The 26,065-nt window shown below is 40.6% G+C and overlaps 1 protein-coding gene across 1 annotated transcript in view; it reads left to right on the top strand.

The window, feature by feature from the left end:
* Window positions 1–4,841: 4,841 nt before the first annotated feature.
* PIK3C2G (phosphatidylinositol-4-phosphate 3-kinase catalytic subunit type 2 gamma) overlaps window positions 4,842–26,065 on the top strand; it is a gene marked incomplete at its 5' end in the record, with an annotated part of 290,505 nt that continues 269,281 nt past the window's right edge. The window contains 4 exons of the mRNA XM_084630371.1: window positions 4,842–5,546; window positions 8,830–8,912; window positions 15,812–15,969; window positions 17,531–17,642. Of these exons, the coding sequence (XP_084486497.1) occupies window positions 4,842–5,546; window positions 8,830–8,912; window positions 15,812–15,969; window positions 17,531–17,642 (1,058 nt within the window). The remainder of the gene's footprint in view (window positions 5,547–8,829; window positions 8,913–15,811; window positions 15,970–17,530; window positions 17,643–26,065) is intronic.

The following is a 26,065-nucleotide window of genomic DNA, read 5'->3' as shown; positions in this document are numbered from 1 at the left end:
CATGATTCCAGTTTCCTTCTTTAGTGTCCCCCTGCCCAGCTCTGACACCACAGAGCCTTACCTGTGTCCCTGTTCCCATTTCCCCCCTTAGCAAAACTTGATTCCAATTTCCCCACCCCCATTCCCTGTTCCCATTTCCCCCTCTTTACTTCCTGATTGACAGCAGACTACATAGTAAAACTTGAGTTCAGTTTAGCTATACCTTAACCAATCATTTTCCTGAAATTTAACTAACCAAACCTAACATATTGTAACATGATTATTTAACCAATTTTATCCCACCACCTTAATTAGTTTACACCCAGCAAAATTAGTTATACAGCAGACGGAAACAATCACAGAACCAGACAGAGATTATACAGACAAACAAGAGGGAAATGGGGACTACAATGATAGAACAACACAGAAATGAGGATTTCACATCCCAGCTATTGATAAGTGAGTTCTTGCCAGACAGGATGCTATCAAACTAAGTTTCCTTTTACATTTTTTAGGCACTTCCTTTTCTCTGGAGGTGATAGGCATTATCAGGACAGGTCTGTATTCCTAACAGCCCAATAGCATCTTATTTCAATGTGACTAGATTGGAATGTGAGGATGTGACCGCTCACTTCCCAGCTTATGGCTGCCTCTGCTGCTTAGCCAAAGATCTTAGCCTAAGAACAGGGCCTCAGACTGTCACAGTAAGAGAAGGCCCTTACACCAGCAGACATTGATTTTTATTCTTTCTTGTATACCTCTATAACTATCTAAGTGATAAGAATACACCTAAATTCATAGAGATAAGGCCTTTACAGACAGGCTTGAATATCTATATCCTAACACTTATCAATGGAACTTTTGACAAGGATTTGAGTGAGAGTAGGTGTAGGCCAAATACTGAGCCTGACCCTCCCAGAAACTGAGCACCTCCTGAAAGGCACAGCGAGGACTTGAATAGGACCCAAGATATGGAAAGCTGAAATTCCAGTCTAAATGGCTAGTTATAACTACTTGTCTACAGTTGTCTACTCTATCAATACGTAGTATGTATATATACAGCATCTATACCTAATGTGTTAACACACAGTGATTCAGGTCCTGTGCTGTAGCCAGGAACTGCTTGTTGCAGGAGAGTTGGGGTCTGTCAGGTAGTTGATTCCCTACCTGATTTGTCAGCCTCCCTAGTGCAGGGTTTCTCAGGCTCCGTCATCCTCATGTTGGCTCTAACTTAAATAAGATTGCAACGATCCCAAGGGGACTGTCTGCCCAATGAGAACAGCAGGAATGCAGAAGTGGCTACGCCCTCTCCAAACTCTAGCACAATGCTTAGACTGGTTCCAACACTGCAGAATGTGTTAGTATTACACCTTCTGAGCTGCACAAAAAGGCTAAAATGAGGAAATATTTATATAGATAAATAAATTTATAAATCTATCTATATCTGTGTATGAGAGGGAGGATACAGGATGCAGTGGGATGGCTATAAAACCTTTATTGCATGGGTTATGGGTAGCTACATTGTGCTTGAGAGACAAAGCCATGAAGGAGTTATGCAGATCATTGCAAGGATATGCCATTAAACATTTATGCCGCAGTGCATCATCATTTACATTGTTCGAACTGCAGAGAAAAAAACTGAAATGTTTGAGAGCTTAAAAAAAAGTATTTGTAGTATTTTTTTCCCTTAGTAGACTACAAAGTAACTATATGGGGGTGGGGAATGGAAAAACTGTGAAATTATATTTAATCTACAATTTTCCATTCAATTTTCTGATTGAAAAAAATCAAAATGAAAAATTTCAATTTTGGGGGACATTATTTTGATCTTAACATTTATTTCCCTTTCTCTTTTCCTTTCTCTCTCCCCCACCCCTTCAAAAAAGCAGAGGGAAGGAGGTTTGTAAAATGAAAAGAGGAGGGAAAGACTTTTTTCCATTAGAAAAAGGTGGATTTAAAAAGAAGTGGCTTCCCCTCCCCCACAACTTCAAAGGGTTTTTTATCAAAAAATTCAACCAGCTCTGTCACAGAGATCACTTTCCCATGGTAACTGCTTTATTGCTCAGTAACAGGTTTGATAAAATTTGTACAGGTAATTCAATTGTCAAATCCTAATCAGGCTACAAATTAAATTCTAGTGAATAAGAGGTATAAGATACATGTATAATTAATGAATATCCTTTGTCTATTTGATTTGGTTACTGTTTGTTTACTAGCTTGATGTCTGCTATATGGGTGCAAAGAAGTAACTCAATCCTGTGTGTAGGTTGCACATCTGCAGGAACCTAAAGTCAATGGCTCTAGACAGTCTCAATCACAGGTTCTTAACTGAAAATACAGGTGTCAAGGCCTTTTCTTGTTTTGTTTCTGTCCAGGGGGAGCGGGAGTTAGGGAGGGGCACAAACAACCCCCGGTTTAGGACTGAGCCAGGGCCCTTCAGGTGAGAAATCTTTAAACAAATAACTTGGAAACTGTCAAAATCCTCAACCCTGATGCAGGGATAAGGTCTGAAGGGAAACAGGCTGTAACATGTTCCCCAAGAGGACTGTGGAGATACTATCAGGGATGAATCAGGCATATCTAAGCCTATCATTCCTCTCAAGACATAGGGTATGTCTACACTACAATCTTAAATTGACCTATGTTGGGTCAACTTGCGGCCACAGCAGTAATTACAGTGATGTCCACACTACCCTCCTTCTGTCGGTGGTGCGTGTCCTCACCAGAAGCACCCCACTGACTGAAGAGGGGCAGTGTAAAGGGCTGAGATCCAGGGTTCTCAGCTCCACGCAGTTCCCTGATGGGAGCCCAGCTGCCCCCTGGGGCTTCTCACCTCCAGTGGCAAGATCCACTCCTAGAGTCCGGTCAGCTGCTGTGCTCCTGGCAGGAAGCTGGAAGCCAGGAGTCTGGAGAGGAGCAGGGCTCCCAGTGAGGAGCCCAGACAACAGCTGATGTAAGAAACTAAACGTCTACACAGGTTTCAGAGAAGCAGCCATGTTAGTCTGTATCCGCAAAAAGAAAAGGAGTACTTATGGCACCTTAGAGACCAACAAATTTATTTGAGCATAAGCTTTCATGAGCTACAGCTAAATACACCAACAGAAACTCTACGCTTCTCATGGAGGTGGAGTTATTATGCTGGTGTAGTAAGGCTATACTTACATCGACAGGAGCAAGGCTATACACATTGACATGGTTAGGTCAACATAAGCTGCCTTATGTCATCCTAACTTTGTAAGGTACATCAAGCCTTAAGTAAGACAATATGCATGTAGGTCTTTTTGTTATGTTTATCCCTTTCTTTCTGATTGCTATAATCAGATAGACACTTTTTTTTGAAGAAGCTGTTTGGTGTTCTTGCATTTACCTACTGTGCACAGCTCCTGAAGAGAAATCTATAGCAGGGGCCAAGTCCAGTTGGACCTGCTGTGGAAACATGATTGCTAAATGGGTGCTGTAGCCGAGAGACCCACTCTAAAAATGGGGGTGACTTCCAGGATTTCAGTCTGAGAGAAGTGCATATGCTGGTCCTGTCCCTTGAAAGGGGTGCCGAAGGAAAGACTGAGGGTCAAAGGTACAGCTAACCCTAGACAGCACGTCTTAGAGATTTTCATATCAAACAATCCAATTTTCATCCTCCCTGTTCCTTCTGATTATGGGTGAGTAGTCTGAGTCAAGATAGAGTTTCATCAAAATAATAATTAAAAATGTTATGTTGAATACCCGATAAAGTGAGCTGTAGCTCACGAAAGCTTATGCTCAAATAAATTGGTTAGTCTCTAAGGTGCCACAAGTACTCCTTTTCTTTTTGCGAATACAGACTAACACGGCTGCTGCTCTGAAACCTACTATAATATAGATTTTCAGTGCACAGCATTATTAGCTAAGCTAATACATTATAGATTTTAGCAGCATATTGAAAAAATTATTTGTGGTTTTCAGCCTCAGCAATTTACAAGGGATCTTTTCATTTCAATAGTATTTCTGTTCTGAAAGGAAGAGTATAAATAGTCATTACATTCTTAAATCAAATGGGTTTTATTTCTATTTGAAAAAGTAGGGAACACAATTGTGTATGGCTTGTGGTGGCTGCTATTCCCTGCCATTTGCACTCTGAAGTTTTGAAGACACACTGCTTTTGCCGTTGTGCCCCCTCCATACTTATAAGTCAATATATGTTTACTGGTCTTGTTTCCAATCTCATTCTAATAATATGTCATATGGGGGGGGGCGGGGGAAAGGCTAAATTGGCTCACTGATATTTGCCTTGATTGATATGATAAACTCCAAATTGACCAAGTCACTTAACCTCTTTATGCCTCAAAATACACCTCTATGAAATGGACATTATAAGGGAAGGTTTTCAAAGACACAAAAGAGAATTAGACCACCAACTCTCTTTTGAACCTTTGAAAATTTTTTTCCCCCATATTGACCAGCCTCACAGGGGTATTGTGAAAGAGCTTTGAGATTCTTGGATAAAATGTGCTATTCAACTGTAAAAATGATAAGGAATTTAAAATAACTTATTTGGAGACTGCAGAAATGAGCATCTTTGGTTCTAATGACCACAAATATTATTCAACAGTCCAGAAACCAAGGACCATTCTACATCTGTTTCATATGGTGGGTTTCATTCCAGGTACAAGATAAGAGAGTGGATCTTATTCCCTGTAGAGAGAACTCTAAAATGAATGTCATTTACGTGTACAGCTTACAACACATTAAATTCATTTTAACTAGTTTTATTTTGTTTTGTTCCAGTGAATATACAGCTCAAATTCTGCAGTGTTACTCATTGTGACTTTGAAACTGTGGCAACTCTCCCCTGAGTGTTGTTAAGATTCATGGGATGAAGAAGCATGGCGTACTTTTGGAAAATGCCTTTGACACAAGATGAGTTACACGAAGGACAATCTGAGGACCAAGCGTCTTCCTTTATGTATCATTTTAATCCTGATAGCCAGGTCAGTCTAGGACTTGACCAAATAGTTGGTGAAGGCAGCAGTGAAATACCCTTTTATGGCCCAGCATATACACATGACCTTGAAGAAAAGGAGTTTTTCTCAGATGCAGCAGAAGAACATTTATACGGAGTAAATCCACCTCAAATTCCTCATAGGGACCTTTACTTTGGAAGCTCCACCTCTCACTGGCAGCAAGTCAGGGTGCCACCAACAATTGGCTTCAGACCTTCTTTGCTATCCGGATGTAGTGACCTCTCCGTAGAGAATTCCTACCCCACATACCCCATTGGAACACTTTATGACTATGATCCATATGGAAGAAATAACTTGAGTCCAACTACAGATGAATTTGGGTCAGATGTGGAGAAAGAGAATAAAAATCTGAATTTCTATATAGGCTTTGAACATATAGACTATCAACATCCCGTTTTCTCAGATGACAATGCAAGTGGACAAGGAATGAAAGATAAAAGGAGAAATGACAGTAAAACTTGCCTTGTGAGCTCTGGGGAAACATACTTAACAAACCCTCCTAGAGAATTGACCACAGGACCTGTCTGGCCCAGCATTTCTGCAAACAGCTCTGCAGAAAGCACAGAGGTATGTGCCAAATTTGAATGGTTGAAAGACTTAAAGATCTTGGTTTTGACTGTCCTCTGCCTTGCATCTTGTGTACTCACCCACACCTATGTGAAGTGCGTGAGAAATGGCTCTCATTCTGCACATGTTAGTGGGCTTTAGATCAGGCCCACTGAAGTCAATTGAAAGAATTGCAGTGATTTTAATGGGCTTTTGGATCAGGTCTTAAATAACAACACATGATGTGAGGCAGTGGATAATCAGGCAGGAATATTATTTTTCTTGGCACTCAGTTTTTCCTGTAATGCTTTTATATGTTAAAGAGGAAGCTACCTTTATAAACAAACAGTCCATTGACTCTTCTTGATGATTAGTTGGGAGGAAAACTTCTAAATTTTACTTCCTTGTAGAATCTCCTCGTATAAAATAATCTGTCTTTTCAGTCAGAAGAGAACCGAGCAGCCCATAAGAAATCACTTTAGAAGGGAAAGGAGACTGCTTAGTCTAACTAATAAGAATTTTATGTTGGCCAGATCTGTCCCACATCTTACTTGTGGCTTCCCGAACTTATACTTAAATGTGTGGACTTATCTCTCCCATCTGCCCATTAAAAAAAGCTGGTTCATTTTTTAAGCTAACGGAACCAGTTTCTCTACTGATGTAATTGGTTTAACTCCATTGATTCTAATAGGACTAGGCTAATTTGGACTAGTTGAGGATCTGGTTTGTGGTCCAAAATACTCCAATGCTGTTTATTATAGTAGTGCGCTTTTGGACCATTAGATTGTTTGGATCATTGGACCATTACTACTGTAGAGCAAAGTATTGTAAGGTGGGCTCCCCCCAGCTTTTTTACAGAGGTAACAAAAAATCTGTAACAGCAGGGAATTATGCTGAATCTGTTTTGCTGTGTAGCCAAATTTACTATCTCTATCCCTGTTCAAAATGACTTGTCCTAATTCTGAGATTTGGCACAATGACTAATTTGACCTCACTCTGCTTGCTTTTATGTATGTATATTTTTGAAATAAATATCTTTTACTGTAACTGAACAGGTCTTCAGAAATCAGATCTCTTGATGATACTCTCTGGCTCTTGCTGTCTTTTTGAACCAAGTTTTTTCTCTTTCTTTTCCCTTCTTTCAAGCGTTCAGTGCTCCATTCAAGAATATTTGGGGGGGATGAGGGAGGGGCGTTAATTTCCTTGTTTTCCAGGTCTCCATTTCCCTCTCTGATGTTGTCCCTCCTCACCCTCTTCTCTTCACCCTTTCCTTTCCATAACTTGACATTTTTCCCTTCCTCATAATGGTGACCCCCACCCACCTCTTGGTCAGCATTCTGAAATATTTCGGGAATCGTGAAGTATCCAGATACATGTGGGGAGAAGTATGTCAAATCACTCTACAGTGACCCTTTTCAGATAGCTAGGGCACGATGCGGCAAAGTGCTGAGCATCTCTTGACCTTACTCAAAGCAGAACATGCTGAACACCTTGCAGGATCAGACCTTGGGGAGTAAAGTTGACTTTTATTATAGACCTCTGTCAAGACACCAGTTCAGACCACTTCGCAAAAGGTGAGAATCACACCAAGGTCTGGAGTTTGTGGTTTGTGCCTCTCTCTGGTGTTTACAGGCTGGAGAAAAATCTATTCCTCCTCAGATAGTAAGACTGTGGTTGACTGCACAGAGATGTGATTGTGGTTTTTAAAAGGGTGAAATAACAATTTCTAATTTATTTGGTGCCTTTCCTCCTGGAGGTCCACAAAGCAGATTACAAATGGTAGCTGCAGCTAGGAGCAGTGATTACTAGGAAAGTCTATCTTTTCCCTTGCATACTCAGAGTGGAACATGCTCATTCACTCTGTGAGAACAGTGCAGATGCATTCTGGTCACATGTAGGTGGTATGAGGGGACAGAGCATTCTCATTGGGGATGGAATCTTCAGAGATAACAGCTGTTGAATTCTGCACTCAGCATCTGCAAACAGATTTTTCTAAGGCTTCTAACTTGGCCAAATGTGAGCAGATTTCATGGGAACAACAAAAGATCATCTCCCTGCCACATTTCAAGTCTCTGCTCCAAAGCATGCAGTCGGACGAGCTTCTTCAAGAAACAGTCTTGAGAAATTTTTAACATGGACAAAATGTATTTTTCCCCAATTCATTCTTGGAAACAACTGAACCATTTTGGCTGGAACTCTTTTGGGGAAAAATCAGAGTGAGGCACAAAGATGGCATGGAAAATTTCAGCCTCAATTTTAAAAGTCTGACAAAGTTATGTATGATGCAAACCTGCAGCCAGACCAGGGCTGGACACACAGCTGCCATGACTCCCCCTTCCAACAGAGCCTGCAGTAACTCATGGTTCAGGGACGTTGCAGCAACTCAGCTACAGTGATTTATCCCCTAAGCAGAGCTTACAGTGAGTCAGCACTCAGGTTTGCTGTAGCGGCATATACCCGGTCAGGGCCCAGGTCATATGACCCCCAGGCACAAGTATTTCACTGACCCCACCAGAGCTTCAAGTTAGTCTGTGCAACAGCAGTACTCAGCCAGGCACCTTTATGCTTCTGCACAGTATTTGACTTCCTCGGCTTCCAGCTTTCCCTTGATCCAGTTGTTGTTCCTGCTCCAGCCTTGTCCTAGACTTGTTCATGGCTGTTTCAGCCTTGTCCGTGCCCTACTCCAACCATACTCCAGCCCTACACCTGCCTCCTGGTCCCCCAGACTCTGACTTCCAGCTGGCTTCGACCTTTGGCCTGCATCTGGACTCTAATTAGGATCCTATTTGGCTTGTCTACAGACTCTGACCTCAGTTCTGACCCACAGCCGGTCCCTAGCCCTTGGTTTCGGCTCTGCCCTCAGCTCGGTCTTGATTTGACCCTTGTACCTGTTCTGGACTATGGCTCTAATCACCAGTTCTGACTGCCTCGAACCCAGAGCCTGACAAGCTGTAGTCACTGACCCTAGAGAAACATTTAAAACATTGATGTTCCATACAGAAGACTACAAATCCATAATATTTTACAAATAGAAACAAAAATTAAATTACGGACTGCTGAGGATCAGAGTGCATTGTATTTGCTGAGTTACCAATGAAATCTTTTGATACTTCAGTGGAATCCAGTGGGTGATTTATGCTCACTGGAGACCCATCTAAGTAAGTGAAATTGTGCTGAGGTATGAGGATTTAGCCCTCATGAAATCTATTGCAAGATGATGTTGCTGAACTCACTAGATGATTCAGTTTTCCTTAGGTAAATAAAGTGAGCTTTATTTCTTCTGGTTTAATTTTGGTATTTTTAGCTTGCAGATTGGTCTATCCAGCTGGTTGAAGCGGATCAAGGGAGTAATGAAAGTATTGCCTCCTTCTGCAATGGAGTGAAGAAGTAAGTAATGAAAAAACTTTATTCAACCAACTATGACATTTATCTCGCTAATATTAATTGGATGATTATTTCTGAACAATGCCATAATTTCAATGTCTTTTAAATAAGGAAAAACTCTTAATTTTGGTTTAGAGATGAATATGAACGAGGAAGTGTGGTAGAAAAAATATTTTCTCTCCGTACCTCCCTTTTTGTTACTAAGAAGTAAATTGACCTCTTCAAAATTGATGTTTTTCAGTGTATTGAACATAAAAGATGTTTCATGCCACCTTTTTGACCAGCTCTAGTGCTTCTGGGGTTTGCAGCCAGAAATTGAAAGTTGGCTGGGAGATGATCCTGGTACTGGAGAAGTGTTTTTTGTTGTTCTCATGAAAACTGTGTTTTGGCCAAGTTTTAAAGTTTTGGATAATTACCATCTGCACATGTATAGTAGAGCAGAATTGGCACTTGTCCCTTCAATTTTCTAAACAGTTCATCTGCACTGCATATATTGCCACGCCTGAAGTTAACTGCCTGCCTGCTCACTCATTTTCCTTCAGCAAAATACCCTCTGGCCTAAGTAAAGGTGCACTGGGCTGGGAGCCTGAATATCATGAGTTCAAATTTCATCTGTTCCATTGATAAACCCTGATTATTGAGCACAAGCTGTTCATTAATGTCCAAGCACTCCTCTCCCAAAGCCGGGGATAGAACCTCAGAATCTTGATACCTAACATTCCACTTTTGTCTAGAAAACAACAGTGTAACCCACTGACAAACTGTGTTACATTCCACTCCAGTGGCTGTTCCACTTAGAGGATAATAGGCTATTATTGCTACCAGGTACTACCTTAGTGTTCCAACCCTGCTGAGTTGGATAGAGTTGGGCTGTTACAGTCCCATATGGTAAAATTAATTTTCTTCTTTCTTTCAGTTTTCTTTTTAAAAAATTAGAAATTTCATTTTTTTAAAACCAAGAACATTAAGAAATATAAGATTGAAGGTTGCCCATACAACCTCAGTTGAGTCCCAGTATTTGTATTTATTATGATAGTCTTTAGTAACATGGTCACATACTATTTTTCCCCCAACGACCCATTTTAGGTATTTAAATATATATAATCCATTTAAATTTAGATATTGAGTCAGTTTTTTGCAAGGTCTGTCAAGACCTGTCTTCATAAAAATGTTTTCTAATTCATGTTAATGGCTCTCAAATTAGCTGAATATATTTTTAGCTCCGTGAGGGGGTTGTCCATCCCCCAAATATGCTGCATCAGAGATTTCTCTGTTTCCCTTTTTTCATAGTGCATCAGTCTGACTCCAGACCCCATTCTAATAGCATCAGATTCATGAAGGCCTATTCCACATGACATACTTTCCTGTCAGATACTCAGATTGTTCTGTCCAAACATACATTTAACTTTTTACTCCACTTACAGGAAAAGCCTCCTATTGATTTTCTGAATTAATGAGTTTATTTACAGCGTTAGGAAGATTAATTTCTATTAATCTGTTTCTACTTGGTCATAGCTTGTTTTGTGTGTGACGGTGGCAAACCCTTTCTTTTTGTTTTATCAAAATAAGAAAGCATCCTGAGGAGATAATGTCACACTAAGGAAAAGACCAAGAAAAATCTCAATTAGATTTGCACACAACTAACCCATTCAGTCTTACTGAGCTTCCCCCAAGTCCCTAAAAAATCTTAGTAACTATCAGGTTTTATAAATCAGAGGCAAGATATATAATTCAAACTCTACATCATGCAAACTTACAGCTCCAGCTAGTAACTCAAATAGAAACCCATTATATTTTTCTCCAGGTAATATTTGTACAGGTGGCAACCCATAATTGAAATGTTTCATTGTATACATATCAACTTTAAAGCAGTTTCCATAATCTCTTTACCAGGTTTCTTGGTACAATTATGGAAAAGGCTTTAGCAAATGTTCTTCCATGGATAGTTTCAGAATCCTTTTTCAAATGAATTTGACACTGGTGAAAAATGCCAAATTGACAGTCTCAAGGTTCACTGCTATGAGGTGTTGGATTTCTTCAACTCCTACTGATTTCATCAGGAGCAGTATTCTTGCCAGGGCAAGTTAAAGAAGTATGGATTGGATGAATGGACTATAAGGTGGATAGAAAGCTGGCTAGATTGTCGGGCTCAATGGGTAGTCATCAATGGCTCCATGTCTAGTTGGCAGCCGGTATCAAGCAGAGTGCCTGGGACCAGTTTTGTTCAGAGTGAACTAAACAAATTGGAGGATGGGCCAAAAGAAATTTGGTGTGGTTCAACAAGGACAAGTGCAGAGTCCTGCACTTAGGAAGGAAGAATCCCATGAACTGCTATAGGCTGGGGTCCGAATGGCTAAGCAGCAGTTCTGAGGACCTGGGGATTACAGTGGACGAGAAGCTGGGTATGAGTCAGCAGTGTGCCCTTGTTACCAAGAAGGCCAACAGCATATTGGGCTGCCTTAGTAGGAGCATTGCCAGCAGACCGATGGAAGTGATGATTCCCCTCTATTCAGCACTGGTGAGGCTACACCTGGAGTATTGTGTCCAGCTTTTGTCCCTCCACTACAGAAGGAATGTGGACAAATTGGAAAGGGTCCAGCAGAGGGCAACAAAAATTATTAGGGGGCTGGGGCACATGACTTATGAGGAGAGGCTGAGGCAACTGGGGTTATTTAGTCTTCGGAAGAGAAGAGTGAGGGGGGATTTGATAGCCGCCTTCAACTACCTGAAGGGTGGTTCCAAAGAGGATGGGTCTAGGCTGTTCTCAGTGATGGCAAATGACAGAACAAGAAGCAATGGTCTCATGTTGCAATCGGGAGGTCTAGGTTGGATATTAGGAAATACTATTTCACTAGGGGGGTGGTGAAGCCCTGGAATGGGTTACCTAGGGAAGTGGTGGAATCTCCATCCTTATTCGTTTTTAAGGCCTGGCTTTACAAAGCCCTGGCTGGGATGATTTAGTTGGTGTTGTCCTGCTTTGAGCAGGGGATTGGACTAGATGACCTCCTGAGATCTCTTCCAACCCTAATATTCTGTGATTCTATGAAATAACCTTCTAATGAAGAGAATTATACAGAGAACTATGCCACAAAATGTACTGTAATCAGAGACCATATAAAATGCTGCCAACTCAACATACAGTATGCTGCTTGAGCACAAAAGAAAGCAAAGTGCTTACTAAAGAATATTTTATTTTAGCTACTAAAAATGCAGGTCAATTAGTGAAATGTAAAGCCTCAATTGGTAGGATATGTACTCCTATCTGATGCAGTAGAGTGTATTTGCAAGTTCAATCCCAGCTGAGAATCATGGTGTCTCTAACTTTCAATGACACACCAAAGGGGACTTGAAATCGACCTCTGGTAATTGGAAGGAGAGGCAGTATATAATTCACTTATGTAGTCTCAGATTTCCCTTTAGTGGCTTGACTTAGTGACTAGAACAGTTTACCTATAAACATCTACAGGAGTTTCCTTAAATTTAAATAGGAGAAGCCTATATTTCTGCTGATGAATGTTCCAGGTTTGATCCTAGAGCTGGTTGAAAACAGATACAATTTTTTGTGTGTCAGATTTTGCACAGAAAATGTGCCCTTGCTTGTTGAAGAATTTTGAAATGTTTTGACTCGCTGTATTCAATCTTTGCTGAGGCCTTAGTATCTGTAAGTTTATGTGCCCAAAGCTAGTTACACTATCTTCTTAGAAATCTGTCATTAAGAACATTGCTTTAATAGAACAAGATGAGAGTGAATATATAAGAGCAAAATCTATGGAACTTGGAAATTGTAAAGAGAATAATAACACACAATTCTGTTTACAGCGGTCAGGCTTCTTACCAAAAGGTTTACCCTGTGATCAAACCTAATAAAAGATCATGACGGCAGAGTTCTCACTAAGGGTGATATTAAATGCAGGTGGAGAGATTATGGTGCCAATCTATATGCCTCCCCAGAACCACCTATGGTACAGGACAACAGAAAAGAGAGAATGAGACATTAACCCTGTGAGAGTAAGTGGTGTGTGCTATTATGAAAATGAAGACTGAGAAACACCAAAGGTAGACAACATGCCTGAAGAATTGTTAAAAAATGATTGGCAAATGCAGTGCTGATTATATATGGAAAACATATAATTATGTACGGATGACTGGAAATTGGCCAGGAGAATGGACAAAGGGAATTTCTATGCCCTTACCAAAGAAGGGAGGCATAATAGAGTGTAATAACTATCGTACATCTCCTTGATGTTGCATGCAGGCGAAATTCTGCTCTATATGATCCAGGATCACATGCAACAAACAATAGAAACAGGAATACCACCAGAAAAAGCTGGTTTCTGAAAGGGCCAAGTCACACATGATCAAACTGAGGATATCCATAGTCTCATTGAAAAATGCAGAGAGTACAAGCACACATTGAGTATGTGCTTAATTGGCTACTCAGAAGTATTTTACACCATCCAGCATGACAGTTTGTATCTTTGAAGGATACTGGCAGACAAAGCATCTAATTGAATTTATTACAAGTCTCTAGCAGACCACAGTGCAGACAGCAATAGGCAATGGTGAGTGGTTTTCCACTGGGCAAGGTGTGAGGCAACCATGTATTTAGTCTCCAAGACTCTGCACTACAAGGTGGGTAGAAAGCTGGCTAGATTGTCGGGCTCAACGGGTAGTGATCAATGGCTCCATATCTAGTTGGCAGCCGGTATCAAGTGGAGTACCCCAGGGGTCGGTCCTGGGGCTGGTTTTGTTCAATATCTTCATAAATGATCTGGAGGATGGTGTGGATTGCACTCTCAGCAAATTTGCGGATGATACTAAACTGGGAGGAGTGGTAGATACGCTGGAGGGGAGGGATAGGATACAGAAAGACCTAGACAAATTGGAGGATTGGGCCAAAAGAAATCTGATGAGGTTCAATAAGGATAAGTGCAGGGTCCTGCACTTAGGACGGAAGAACCCAATGCACTGCTACAGACTAGGGACTGAACGGCTAGGCAGAAGTTCTGCGGAAAAGGACCTAGGGGTGACAGTGGACGAGAAGCTGGATATGAGTCAGCAGTGTGCCCTTGTTGCCAAGAAGGCCAATGGCATTTTGGGATGTATAAGTAGGGGCATAGCGAGCAGATCGAGGGACGTGATCGTCCCCCTCTATTCGACATTGGTGAGGCCTCATCTGGAGTACTGTGTCCAGTTTTGGGCCCCACACTTCAAGAAGGATGTGGATAAATTGGAGAGAGTCCAGCAAAGGGCAACAAAAATGATTAGGGGACTGGAACACATGAGTTATGAGGAGAGGCTGAGGGAGCTGGGATTGTTTAGCCTGCAGAAGAGACGAATGAGGGGGGATTTGATAGCTGCTTTCAACTACCTGAAAGGGGGTTCCAAAGAGGATGGCTCTAGACTGTTCTCAATGGTAGCAGATGACAGAACGAGGAGTAATGGTCTCAAGTTGCAGTGGGGGAGGTTTAGATTGGATATTAGGAAAAACTTTTTCACTAAGAGGGTGGTGAAACACTGGAATGCGTTACCTAGGGAGGTGGTAGAATCTCCTTCCTTAGAGGTTTTTAAGGTCAGGCTTGACAAAGCCCTGGCTGGGATGATTTAACTGGGAATTGGTCCTGCTTTGAGCAGGGGGTTGGACTAGATGACCTTCTGGGGTCCCTTCCAACCCTGATATTCTATGATTCTATGAGCCTTGAATGGTTTTGACAAAGTGAAAGGAGCTGGGATTTCCATTAGTGAACATCTCTTAGCTAACCTAAGGTATGTTGACATGACGCTCTTTTCTACAACCACCAATGCAATACATGTTGGAGTCTATGAAAATAGTTTGTGTGGAATATGGACTATTCCTGTATGCGATGTAAACAAAGTGCTTGTACCTTGACATGATTAACAAAAATGAGATGCAAGTGGGCATCAGGATTAACAGACAAACTGTAGTGGCAGTAGATGAATTTAATTATCTGGGATCATATATATCCAACTAAGGATGCTGTTCTAAGGAAATTGGTAAAAGACTAGGGATGGCTTACTCAGTTATGGTCTCCCTTAAGAAACTGGAAAAACCATGGCATCTCAAAATGTATGAAGGCGTGACTCATAAAAAGCCTCATTTTTTTCCATAGTGATTTATAGATGTGAAGCTTGGGAAGTTAATGCTGCTGACAAGAAGAAAATTGCAGCTTTTGAAATGTGGTGCTGGTGAAGACTCTCTTGCATATCCTGCAGATAGGCATTCATCTTTTTTTCTATGTTAGAAATATTGTTGGAGAGAAGCAGACCCTGATGTCAGAAATCAGTCGCAAATGTATGTATTTTGGTCCCATTAGGTACAGAGATGGAAGCGGGGGAGGGAATCATAGTAGACAGCAACCAGTGAGGAGATGGATGAATGGTGTGTGGCAAATCACTGGAAGATCACCTTACTGAGTGCTTGAAATTCAGCAATGGATTGAGAAGGCTTCCAAAAATTCTGCTATGATGTCACCATTATTCGGACATGACTAAATGGGTTTACTTAGTTTAACAGAATACACTCGTTGCACCATGGTGAAATTATTTTGATCACAGTACAGTGACGTCTCTGGCTAAACTCCTTTTGACTTTAGTGGGATTAGGATCAGACCCACACAGTGATTCTGTTCATAATATTGCATACTGTAATCAATGGAGATTTTACCAGTGGTTCTCTTATTTAATAAAACATGAAATAGGCAACAGTTATCTCACCGAGGTGTCTGACAGAAGTAGATTTGTTCATAGCATCAATGTACCCTTCATCATCATGTATTTTTTCCCTAATATCTAACTATACTGTTGTTTTTGGCATATTGGGGTAGTTTTGTCTTAAGTGACAGGAGAGACAAATCTATAAATATATCATATGTTCTCTCCAGAATCAGAGACGCATATCCTGCTTTTGATTTGAAGACAAATACTGGGAAGATTTGGAGTGTCACAACAACGTTATCAGATGAGATCCTTTGTAAATCAAAATTCAAAGTTAGCATTTTGACAAACTGTTCATCTCCTCCACTGCATCTTACACCATGTGGTAAGTGCTTTGGGTTTCTTTAGCCTTCCAGAATTCAGTTCTTCAGTTCTACTAAAATACACAAACATCTTGTGAGGTACTTGGTACCATTCCATTTTAAGGTTGTTATTGTTTTTTTGGAGGGAGGGTGTGGGGTGGGGGGAGCAGATTGAAAGTGCCAATTTTTTTTTCATGAGAAATACAAGAGAAAATATCAATTTTGCATGAAAAACAATCAGCATTGATTGGCCTGATCTAAATGTAAGTAGCTTAAATATTTTTGGTCCAGATTCACCAATATGATCTGGCTTCTTTGTGCTACTTTAGTTTAATGGGTTGGTTAAGCCAGGCTCACAGCTGCCTTGTGTCACTAAGGCAGTACAAAGCAGCCAGTGCATAAATGTGAATCTGGCCACTTTTATTTTTAAGGCCTTCAGTTTGATTGTGAGCATTTAATTTTTCTGTCTGCTCTCCAAGAGATCACTAAAACACAAATGGTTTTAACACCTTAAACTTTAAAATTAACCTTTAAAATGAACATTTTAATTTTTTTTTTAGCAGTAAGGAAATAGCATGAATGAAGAATTGAAATGAAAATCAACCTCTGCTTTGGTGATTCGGATTGTTAGCTTTGGGCAATCAGATTGTCACAGAAGTTTGGAAGGAATTATTTTCCCTGTGTGCTGCATTGCACAATTGACTAGGTATATTGTGGGAGATCTTTGCCTTCATTCTGAAGAATCAGATGCTGGCCATTGTTAGAGGGAGTGTATCAGACTTGAGACACCAATAATCTAGTCTGGTAGGGCAAGTTCTTTATGCCTATAATGGCAAATTTAGTTACTTATATTGTGATTTGCTTCCCAGAATTCACAATCCAACTATACATACATCTTTTCTGATTTTGGATCAGATACTCAAAAATGGGGGGGGGGGGGGGAGAAAATCTCTGAAATGGAAAGTGACCTAAAAATTTGGAGCGGGGTTATGGAAGAATGTAACTACTAGAGTAGATTTATCATGGGCTGATTGCACAAATCTTTGTATCATTGCTGTGCCCATTGCGTATGGCTACATGAAATGGATGTGGCTGGTTGCAGTGACAAACAAATCTCTGGCATATCCTTGGGTCTTCTGCAGGCGCAGAGCCTTCATCATGCCCTCTTTTTTTGCATTAGGTTGTATTCACTTTTGAGAATAGTACACACAATTTCAAGAGGAGAAAACTGAGTTTATAGATTTCAGTGGGAATAACTAGTTTTTTGGTTCTGCCATCTCTGATTCAGAATTGATAAGTTTATAATTCTAGATTCCTGACAGACTTTCCTGTTTCTTTCAAAACCGGGGTGAGGTCAGTGACTTGCTAGGATTGTATGAATGACAACTCAATCTTCCTCAGAGTGTGTAAAGCCAGAAAAAAATTATTAAATAAGGTGTGGTTCATTCTAATTCCTCTAGGTGGAGCTATACTGCAGCAAAAGTTAGCAGTCACATTATGACTTCCATTTTCTCTGCTCAACGATATAGCCTGCAGCTCTCTACCAAGCTGCTATTAATTTTTTCTTCTTCTCTTTGTTTACAGCTAGCTGTATTGTCCGCAACTTAATTGTAGAGATTCTCCATTGTACAAATCAATATCCAGCCCAGGAAGAGTGTTTTCTAAGTGTTTATGGGTGTGATGAATTTTTGCAAAAGTAAGTATCTCATTAAGAGATGGTATTGATTACGTATTCGATCATTTAAGCTATGCACCTGAATACTGATGTACTACATTTGTAAACAAAACAGATCCAAAGGGAAAGATGCAAAAGCAATGGTCACATCACTAATCTTAGATCCCACCTTCCTCGAGCCTCGGAAGGTATTGAACCATGGAGTTTGGTTCATGCCTATCTCAAATTGTGCTTATACTGTAGGGTACTGAGAAGGGAATGTGGTCTAGAGAAATAAGCATGAGACAGGGAGCTAGTACTCCTGAACTTGAATCTCAGCTCTTCTATTTACTCCCCCCGTGGCCTTGTACAAGTTATTTCATCTCCCTGTCTGCCTCAGTTTCTTCATCAGCATCTCTTTTTTTTCTAATGCCAAGGTTGCATTGGGCTGAGCTGTCTGTTTCTCCATCCATAAAATGGGGATAACATTGCCAACTTCTTACTGCAGGGATGAGTTATGAGGATGAGTTAATTAATGTTTGTGCAGCTCTTCAAAGATGTACACCACTTAATACATGGGGAAGTATGATTATGAAACGTTGCCTACTGGGACAGCGTTTCTTTCCATCAGTGTAGAGAAAGTGAAGACACCCAGTTGTCGCTGAATGTCCGGTTGTGAAGAGAGAACATACATGGCAGAAAGAGGCCTTTCTGGGTATCATTAGCCAGGAACTTTTGAACTTAGAAACTACTTGAAGTTGGATGATGATATACACATGTACTAGTTGTAACTTTTTATAGGTTTCTCCCTCACTAGTAACTGATTTCACATGTCTGTGATGAATTATATTTTGCAACTCAGGGTGTAGGGTTTGGTCATTTAGACCTCACTGTGCGTGATTCTCCAAGTGCTTACACCTGCATAAACAAGACAGTATTGTTACGCTGGTGTAAAACTGGAACAAATGACAGGCAATTCAAGCACCTTACCTCCATTACTTGATCACACTGTTGCATAAGAGAGACTGGGTTTGTTTAGAAGGGGGGGAAAAAGCTCTTTCTCATTTCAAACTAATTGCTAACGAAAAAATAACAAGTAATTGTACTTAGGATGAGCTCACTGTGTCTCAGTACAGTGTACAGTACGTTCTGAACAGTTTATTTTCACTTTTGGAAGAACTCATCAATAGGGAACTGCTAAATTCCTGCACTTGCAGAATCTCTGCATGTCTCATTAGCAGCAAAACAAGGTCAATAATGTTCTCAGCTGCTTGCTTTGCTCCTTCAGTGTAGTGCAAAAGGCATTGAGCTGCAGTTCTGGCCTCAACTGTTGTAATTCTATGCTATGCTGTGCTTTCATCTTCCCCTTTTTCCTGCCTCTTCCTGATCATCCTCAGCGTACTCTAAAAGAGATCTTGAAACCCTAGGCCAAACTCATCCCCAGGGCAACTTAATGTGAAGCCTGAAGGATTACTTGAAGGATCAATTTGGCCCTGTATCTGAGATGTCTATGAATGTGAGCTGCTCTTTCCCCACTCCCTTGTTGTTAATATAGATGTAAAATCAGAAGTGCTCATGCAAAATTCTTCTTGGAATACGTCAGTGCTAAATTCCAGAATAAGCTCTCCAAATCATGTTTGCAGTGCTCTCTGTAGCTGTGTTAGTCCCAGGATATTGGAGAAACAAAGTGCGTCAGGGAATATCTTTTATTGGACCAACTTCTGTTTGTGAAAGAAGCAAGCTGTTGAGCTACACCAGTGGTTTTCAACCTTTTTTTTTTTTTTCATTTGTGGATCCCTAAAAGATTTTGAGTGGAGAAACGGACCCCTTTGTAAATCTTAGACATAGTCTGCCGACCCCCAGGGATCCATGAACCACAGGTTGAAAACCACTGAGCTGCACAGAACTCTTCTTCAGGTCTGGGAAAGGTACTTAAAGTGTCACAGCTAAATACAAGGCAGAGCAGATTGTATGGCAAAAGTAGTTAACACATACTCTTAAGAGACCATTCAAGTGGCCCATTAACTGATCTACACAAAAAGAAAAGAAGAAAAGGGAAGAGGGGGTTTAGTGGGCTACAGATTGTGTAATAAGCTATAAATAGAGTATCTTTATTAAGATCATGCTTTTTAGGGTCTACCAAAGTTGTGAATTTAAGCTCCCATGTCTGTCTTTTGAAGGTCTTGTGCAGGTGGTAGGTGTTGTTTTTTTGTCTTTATTTTTCTGTGCGAGTTCATTCGAGAGTGTAGTAATTGTCTCATTTCACTCACATAGTTGTTATTGGGGCATTTAGTGCACTGGATGAGGTACACCTTGTGTTGATAGGCATGTGTAGGATCCATGGATCTTGAAAGGTGTGTTGTGGGGGGTATTGAACATTATAGCAGTGGAGATATGCTTGCAGGGTTAGCAGCTATTGTTATGGCAGAGTCTAGTGCTACTTTGATGTGTCCTGGTCCATGGGGAGCTTGATTCTGATGATGAACTTGGTAAGATTTTTGAAGACCAGAAAGGGGGGGGGGGAGGGGGAAAGAGCAGGAAAGATTTATTTCAGAAAGTGGTTCCCGCAAAGTACGAGTAGTAATTGTTTGATGCCACCCTACACTGCAACCCATATGGGGTATCAAGTGACAAATAGGAGTATGTGATTGGAGGGGTTTTTTCCTGTATTGAAACAAGATCTCTCAAGGTATTTCTCTCAAGCCATGTTTTGTAGGTGACAAATCTGAGGAATTGTCACAGATTGAAGGTTTTTGAATTAATTGAGAAACTTAACAGTGTCAAGTCACGGGGACCAGATGGCATTCACCCAAGAGTTCTGAAAGAACTCAAATGTGAAATTGTGGAACTATTAACTATGGTTTGTAACCTGTCCTTTAAATCCGCTTCTGTACCCAATGACTGAAAGATAGCTAATGTAACGCCAATATTTTAAAAGGGCTCTAGAGGTGATCCCGGCAATTACAGACTGGTAAGTGTAACATCAGTTCCGAGCAAATTAGTTGAAACAATAGTAAAGAATAAAATTGTCAGACACATAGAAGAACATAAACTGTTGGCCAAAAGTCAACATGGTTTCTGTAAAGGGAGATCATGTCTTACTAATCTATTAGAGTTCTTCAAAGGGGTCAACAAACATGTGGACAAGGGGGATCCAGTGGACATAGTGTACTTAGATTTCCAGAAAACCTTTGACAAGGTCCCTCACCAAAGGCTCTTATGTAAATTAAGTTGTCATGGGATAAGAGGGAAGATTCTTTCATGGATTGAGAAATGGTTAAAAGACAGGGAACAAAGGGTAGGAATGAATGGTCAATTTTCAGAATGGAGAGGTTGAACTTGTGGTGTTCCCCAAGGGTCAGTCCTAGGACCAATCCTATTCAACTTATTCATAAATGATCTGGAGAAAGGGGTAAATGGTGAGGTGGCGAAGTTTGCAGAGGATACTAAACTGCTCAAGATAGTTAAGACCAAAGCAGACTGAAGAACTTCAAAAAGATCTCACAAACCTAAGTGAAATATCAAATGAAATTTAATGTGGATAAATGTAAAGTAATGCATATTGGAAAAAATAACCCCAACTATACATACAATATGATGGGGGGGGGCTAATTTAGCTACAACTAATCAGGAAAGAGATCTTGGAGTCATTGTGGATAGTTCTCTGAAGACGTCCATGCAGTGTGCAGCGGTAGTCAAAAAAGCAAACGGGATGTTCGGAATCATTAAAAAAGGGTTAGAGAATATCTTATTGCCCTTATATAAATCTACGGTATGCCCACATCTTGAATACTGTGTACAGATGTGGTGGTCTCATCTCAAAAAAGATATACTGGCATTGGAAAAGGTTCAGAGAAGGGCAACTAAAATGATTAGGGGTTTGGAATGGGTCCCATATGAGGAGAGATTAAAGAGGCTAGGACTTTTCAGCTTGGAAAAGAGGAGACTAAGGAGGGATATGATAGAGGTATATAAAATAAATGAGTGGTGTGGAGAAAGTGAATAAGGAAAAGTTATGTTCCCATAATATAAGAACTAGGGGCCACCAAATGAAATTAATGGGCAGCAGTTTTAAATAAAAGGAAGTTCTTCTTCATTCAGCGCACAGTCAACCTGTGGAACTCCTTGCCTGAGGAGGTTGTGAAGGCTAGGACTATAACGGGGTTTAAAAGAGAACTGGATAAATTCATGGAGGTTAAGTTCATGAATGGCTATTAGCCAGGATGGGTAAGGAACGGTGTCCCTAGCCTCTGTTTGTCAGAGGGTGGAGATGGATGGCAGGAGAGAGATCACTAGATCATTACCTGTTAGGTTCATTCCCTCTGGGGCACCTGGCATTGGCCACTGTCGGTAGACAGGATACTGGTCTGGATGGACCTTTGGTCTGACCCAGTATGGCCATTCTTATGTTCTTATTTGGGTGGCCCATTCAATCATGCTATCTACTTCTCTGGTGGAGTGTCCTAGTTTGGTGAAGGAGGTTTTAAGTATGCTAAGGTGTATATCCTGGATTTTCCTCTTGGAGCATACTCTGTGATATCTGAGTGCCTGGCTGTAGATAACAGATTTCTTTGTGTGTTTGGGGTGGTTACTGGACCTGTGAAGGTAGGTGTGGTGATCTGTGGGTTTCTTGGATACAGTTGTCTATAGCATTCCTTTGATGAAGCTGATGTCTGGAAATTTGATGCTGGCACAGAAGTGTCCTAGAGAAAGTTTGATTGATGGGTGGTGGTGGTTGTTGAAGTAGTGGTGGAAAGATATAAGGGTGTTTAGGTCATCTGACCAGAGGCTGAAAATATCATTGATGTATCTTGGGTATATATATATATATATATATATATATATATATTTTGTGGTGCCCTCATCCAAAAATTCTTCCTTGATGTGGCCTGTGAAGAGGTTGGCATGTTGGGAAGCCATCTTAGTACTCGTGACTGTTCCCATGGTTTGAGCAAAGTGTTTGCTTGTTGTTGAATGTAAAATAGCTATGGGTGAGGACGTGAAAAGGATGTTTGGGGTGGGTATCTGAGTGTTGTCTTGTAGATATTTGAGGTGGATAGCTATGCCATCATTGTGAGGAATGTTGGTGAATAGGGAGGTGAAATGGATGGTATTCTGAGGGGCATTGTTAAAGTTGCTGAGTTTCTGCAGGATGTCAGTTGTGTCCTGGAGGAAGCAAGCTCTTTGTGTGGGATGTGGCCTTTTAAGGATGGTTCTTATGAGTCCTGGTATTCCTTCAGTAAGAGTTCCAAGGCCAGATATGATAAGTCTACCTGGGTTCCCTTGTTTGTGTTTCTTGGGAAGCAAGTAGAAGGTCCCTGAGTGGGTTCATGGGAGAATGAGGTTGTAGAGTTTCTCTTGGAGTTGTTTGAGGAAGGATTTGACAATGCACTTAAATTCCTGGGTGAATTGTGATGTGGAGTCTTGTTTGAGTTTTCTATACTAGGTGGTGTCAGAGGGTTGTCAGTTGACCTCATTAACATAGTCATCACGGAAACCTTGTAGCAGTAACAAGAATTGTGTGCTGCTGTTTCTTTGTCATTATAGTTCAGAAGAACCTGAACATAAAGCCAAACCACAAAAGAGTTCATATAATGCACTTGCCTTACACCATGGTGTTAGTGAGCCAGATGGCATCATGAAGTTCTATAAGAGGCTTCCATTTGTTATCAGACTGAACTGTATTATAGAGCAGTTAATTCCCCCTGTAGCAGAATCTGAAATACTTGATGATGGAATCAATTAGCTTTAAGTGAATGGAAGTGTTTGGGGAAAAGAGAGAATACATACTAGTGTGTTAGCTAGGAATAGCATGACACATGGCATTGCCAAGTAAATTAAGATGTAACAATTTATTATTCCCCCCTCCTTTGTGTGTGTCCATTATCTTCTGATGTTCCCCTTGGCTTTTTCTTATGAACCACAGTGGAAACCTGGATTTCAAACATCCCCAAAAGTTCAGGGAATTTTATACTGAGGATTTTGCTTCATCCCATAGGTAATTGGTGAAATTCTGAGTTGGAACCATGCTCCATTTCTGGTCTTTACCTTAGATCTCCCTAGGTCAGAAATTGTGAGTTGTCACAGGCTATTCCATTTTTTTTCCTTTTTACATTTCTCTTGCCAACAAATTTGTCTTGCACCATCTCTAAAGCATTGTTAGGATTAATCCTTAGTTTGTCCCTGCCTCTTCTCTCATCTTTAGTTATGTCTTTCCCTCAGCCCATCTTGATGTACTGCAATTTCCTCTTCTATGATCTTAATGTGTTTCTATATATCTAGGTGTGGGTGCTCTGGGGCTGGAGCACCCCCGGGGAAAAAAATGGTGAGTGCCGATGGACTTGCCGATCAGCTCACCTGTAGATATACCATAAGTCTCCTAGCTACCTGTTCAATTCATTCTATCAAACCTGACCTCTTCTTTGTTTCTATCTTTTTATTTCTTGCCCTGTCCATCTCTGCTAGCTGAAGATCTTCCCTGTCCAAACCACCTGTATTATGCTATTTGTTTAAATCTTCCCTTCAGACTGTCCTTTGCTTTTTTCCTTTTTAGCTTGTGAATGGATGCATCAGCAAAGTGGTTTTATGATGTCCTTTATGAAAGATGCCATATAAAAATAAATTATATTGGGGGTTAAGCAGCTTGTGTTGAATAATTTATGACTCCCACTGCTAGCAGCAAACCCAAAGAAGCTCTTGTTATGTGCCAGTAATGAATCAATCTTCCTTGCAAACTTTTTGCCTCTAGAGCTACAGGCCACTTGCTCAGAGCATTCCAAAGTGCCTAGTAAAACATACCATATTGCTATATAAAAAGATGTTAGTTTATTTTTGTTTCATTTTGTTTATTGATCTGGCTGTTGTTAGTAAGAAGAACTGATTGCAGTGCACAACAAGCAAATGAACATAGTCCAGCACACAGCCAGCAAATGAACACAGTCCAGCAGTTTTTATAAAGTTTAAAGTTTCCTGTTGTTTGAAGGCAGGAAGGAGGGTTTTAGTTTGCCTTTAGTATATTGCTGAATTCCCTCTTCATTCTCCTGTAGTGTATTTTTGTGTAATTATCTTGCGCCTAAATTCAGCAGTCACAGTAAACAGAAATGTAGACTAGAAATGAGCATCTCCAGTCTACAATTTACACTCTCACGCTTGCTTGTGACCTTACTGGTGACACTTTTTTTTTTCCTTATTAATTCCAGTCTTTGAGAATCAAGGCCTGAATAGAAACTGGTTTTTCCTTCAAGTGAAGTTTAAACTATTAATTATAGAAAGGACAGAGGTATATTTGTGTAGACTGGGATCATTAGAAGCCTGCATTTTGGGGTGAATATGTTCTCCATAAAAATAAGCCTCCATTTTCTCTTGTCACTGCAAATTAACCTTCTCATACGTGATGCTGCTCCAGTGAGGTGTTTTTTAATAAAATTTAAGAGCCTGCCTAAGGATTCAGAAGTAACGCAGAAAGAATTTTATATGGTTGGAAATTAATGGTGTTGCTGGGGACACTGAATTGGGAGTCAGGAGACCTGGAGTCTATTTCTGGCAGCCATTGACCTGCTCTGTCACCTTGGGCAAGTCACTTCACTTGTTTGTGACTCTCTTTCCTCTCTGTCTCTGTCTTGCCTGTTTAGACTGTAAGCTGTTAAGGGCTTGGGCTGTGTCTCATTATATGTTTATACAATGCCTAGCACAATCCCAGCTGAAGTCTGTAAGTGGTATTGTATTGTACTGTAGGTATTTGTAATACAAATAAGGCGAAAGGGAATTTTCCAGAATGTGTCATGTTTATAATAATGTTGTGCTTCTTATATCGTTGAAAGCACTGTAAAAATACTAACTAATCCACATGACACCCCTTTAAAATGACTGTTTAATTTTTATGTCCATTTTATAGTGGGGTAACAGATGCAAAGAGGGCCAGGTTTTGTGGGGTGCTGCAGCCCTTTTATACTGCTCCAGGATTGGGCCATTGATAGAGTCTGTCAGTCCATGATAAACTTGTGACAAATAGGAGCTGAATACTACTACATCTATTTTATGGACCGCTCCATCTGTTTTTTCTTATGACCTAGATTTCTGACTGGATTATGTTTTCCTCAAAAGTCGTTAACCTGCTCCATCTACTCATTCATGCCCCACTATCTGCATGAATAAAAGGCTCTTCTCCAAACATTTGTGCAAAACAAAGTCCACTCACACTAATATTTGCAGAAAGGAAAACTAGAAAATTATAGGAACATGGTCAAGAGATTTAAGATTCATAAATATGTTACGTATAATTTCCCGATTGCTCCACTAGTTGTAATATAGCGTGAGGGTAAGGCAAGAGGGGAGGTGCAGAAATCAATGGTGAAAAGCGGCCTATAGGAAAAGGACTGTCATTACAGACTTGGGGTTGGTAAAGGGATAATGAAGACAAGAGTAGATGGTGGCAAGGGAGCAGTGAGGCAAGACGCATGGGCAGA

Source organism: Lepidochelys olivacea (assembly GCF_965140295.1).
Source record: "Lepidochelys olivacea isolate rLepOli2 genome assembly, chromosome: 1".
In the NCBI taxonomy this organism is placed as follows: Eukaryota; Metazoa; Chordata; order Testudines; family Cheloniidae; genus Lepidochelys; species Lepidochelys olivacea.
The sequence above is the reverse complement of the archived record's forward strand: the minus strand, read 5'-3'. Positions and strand labels throughout refer to the sequence as shown.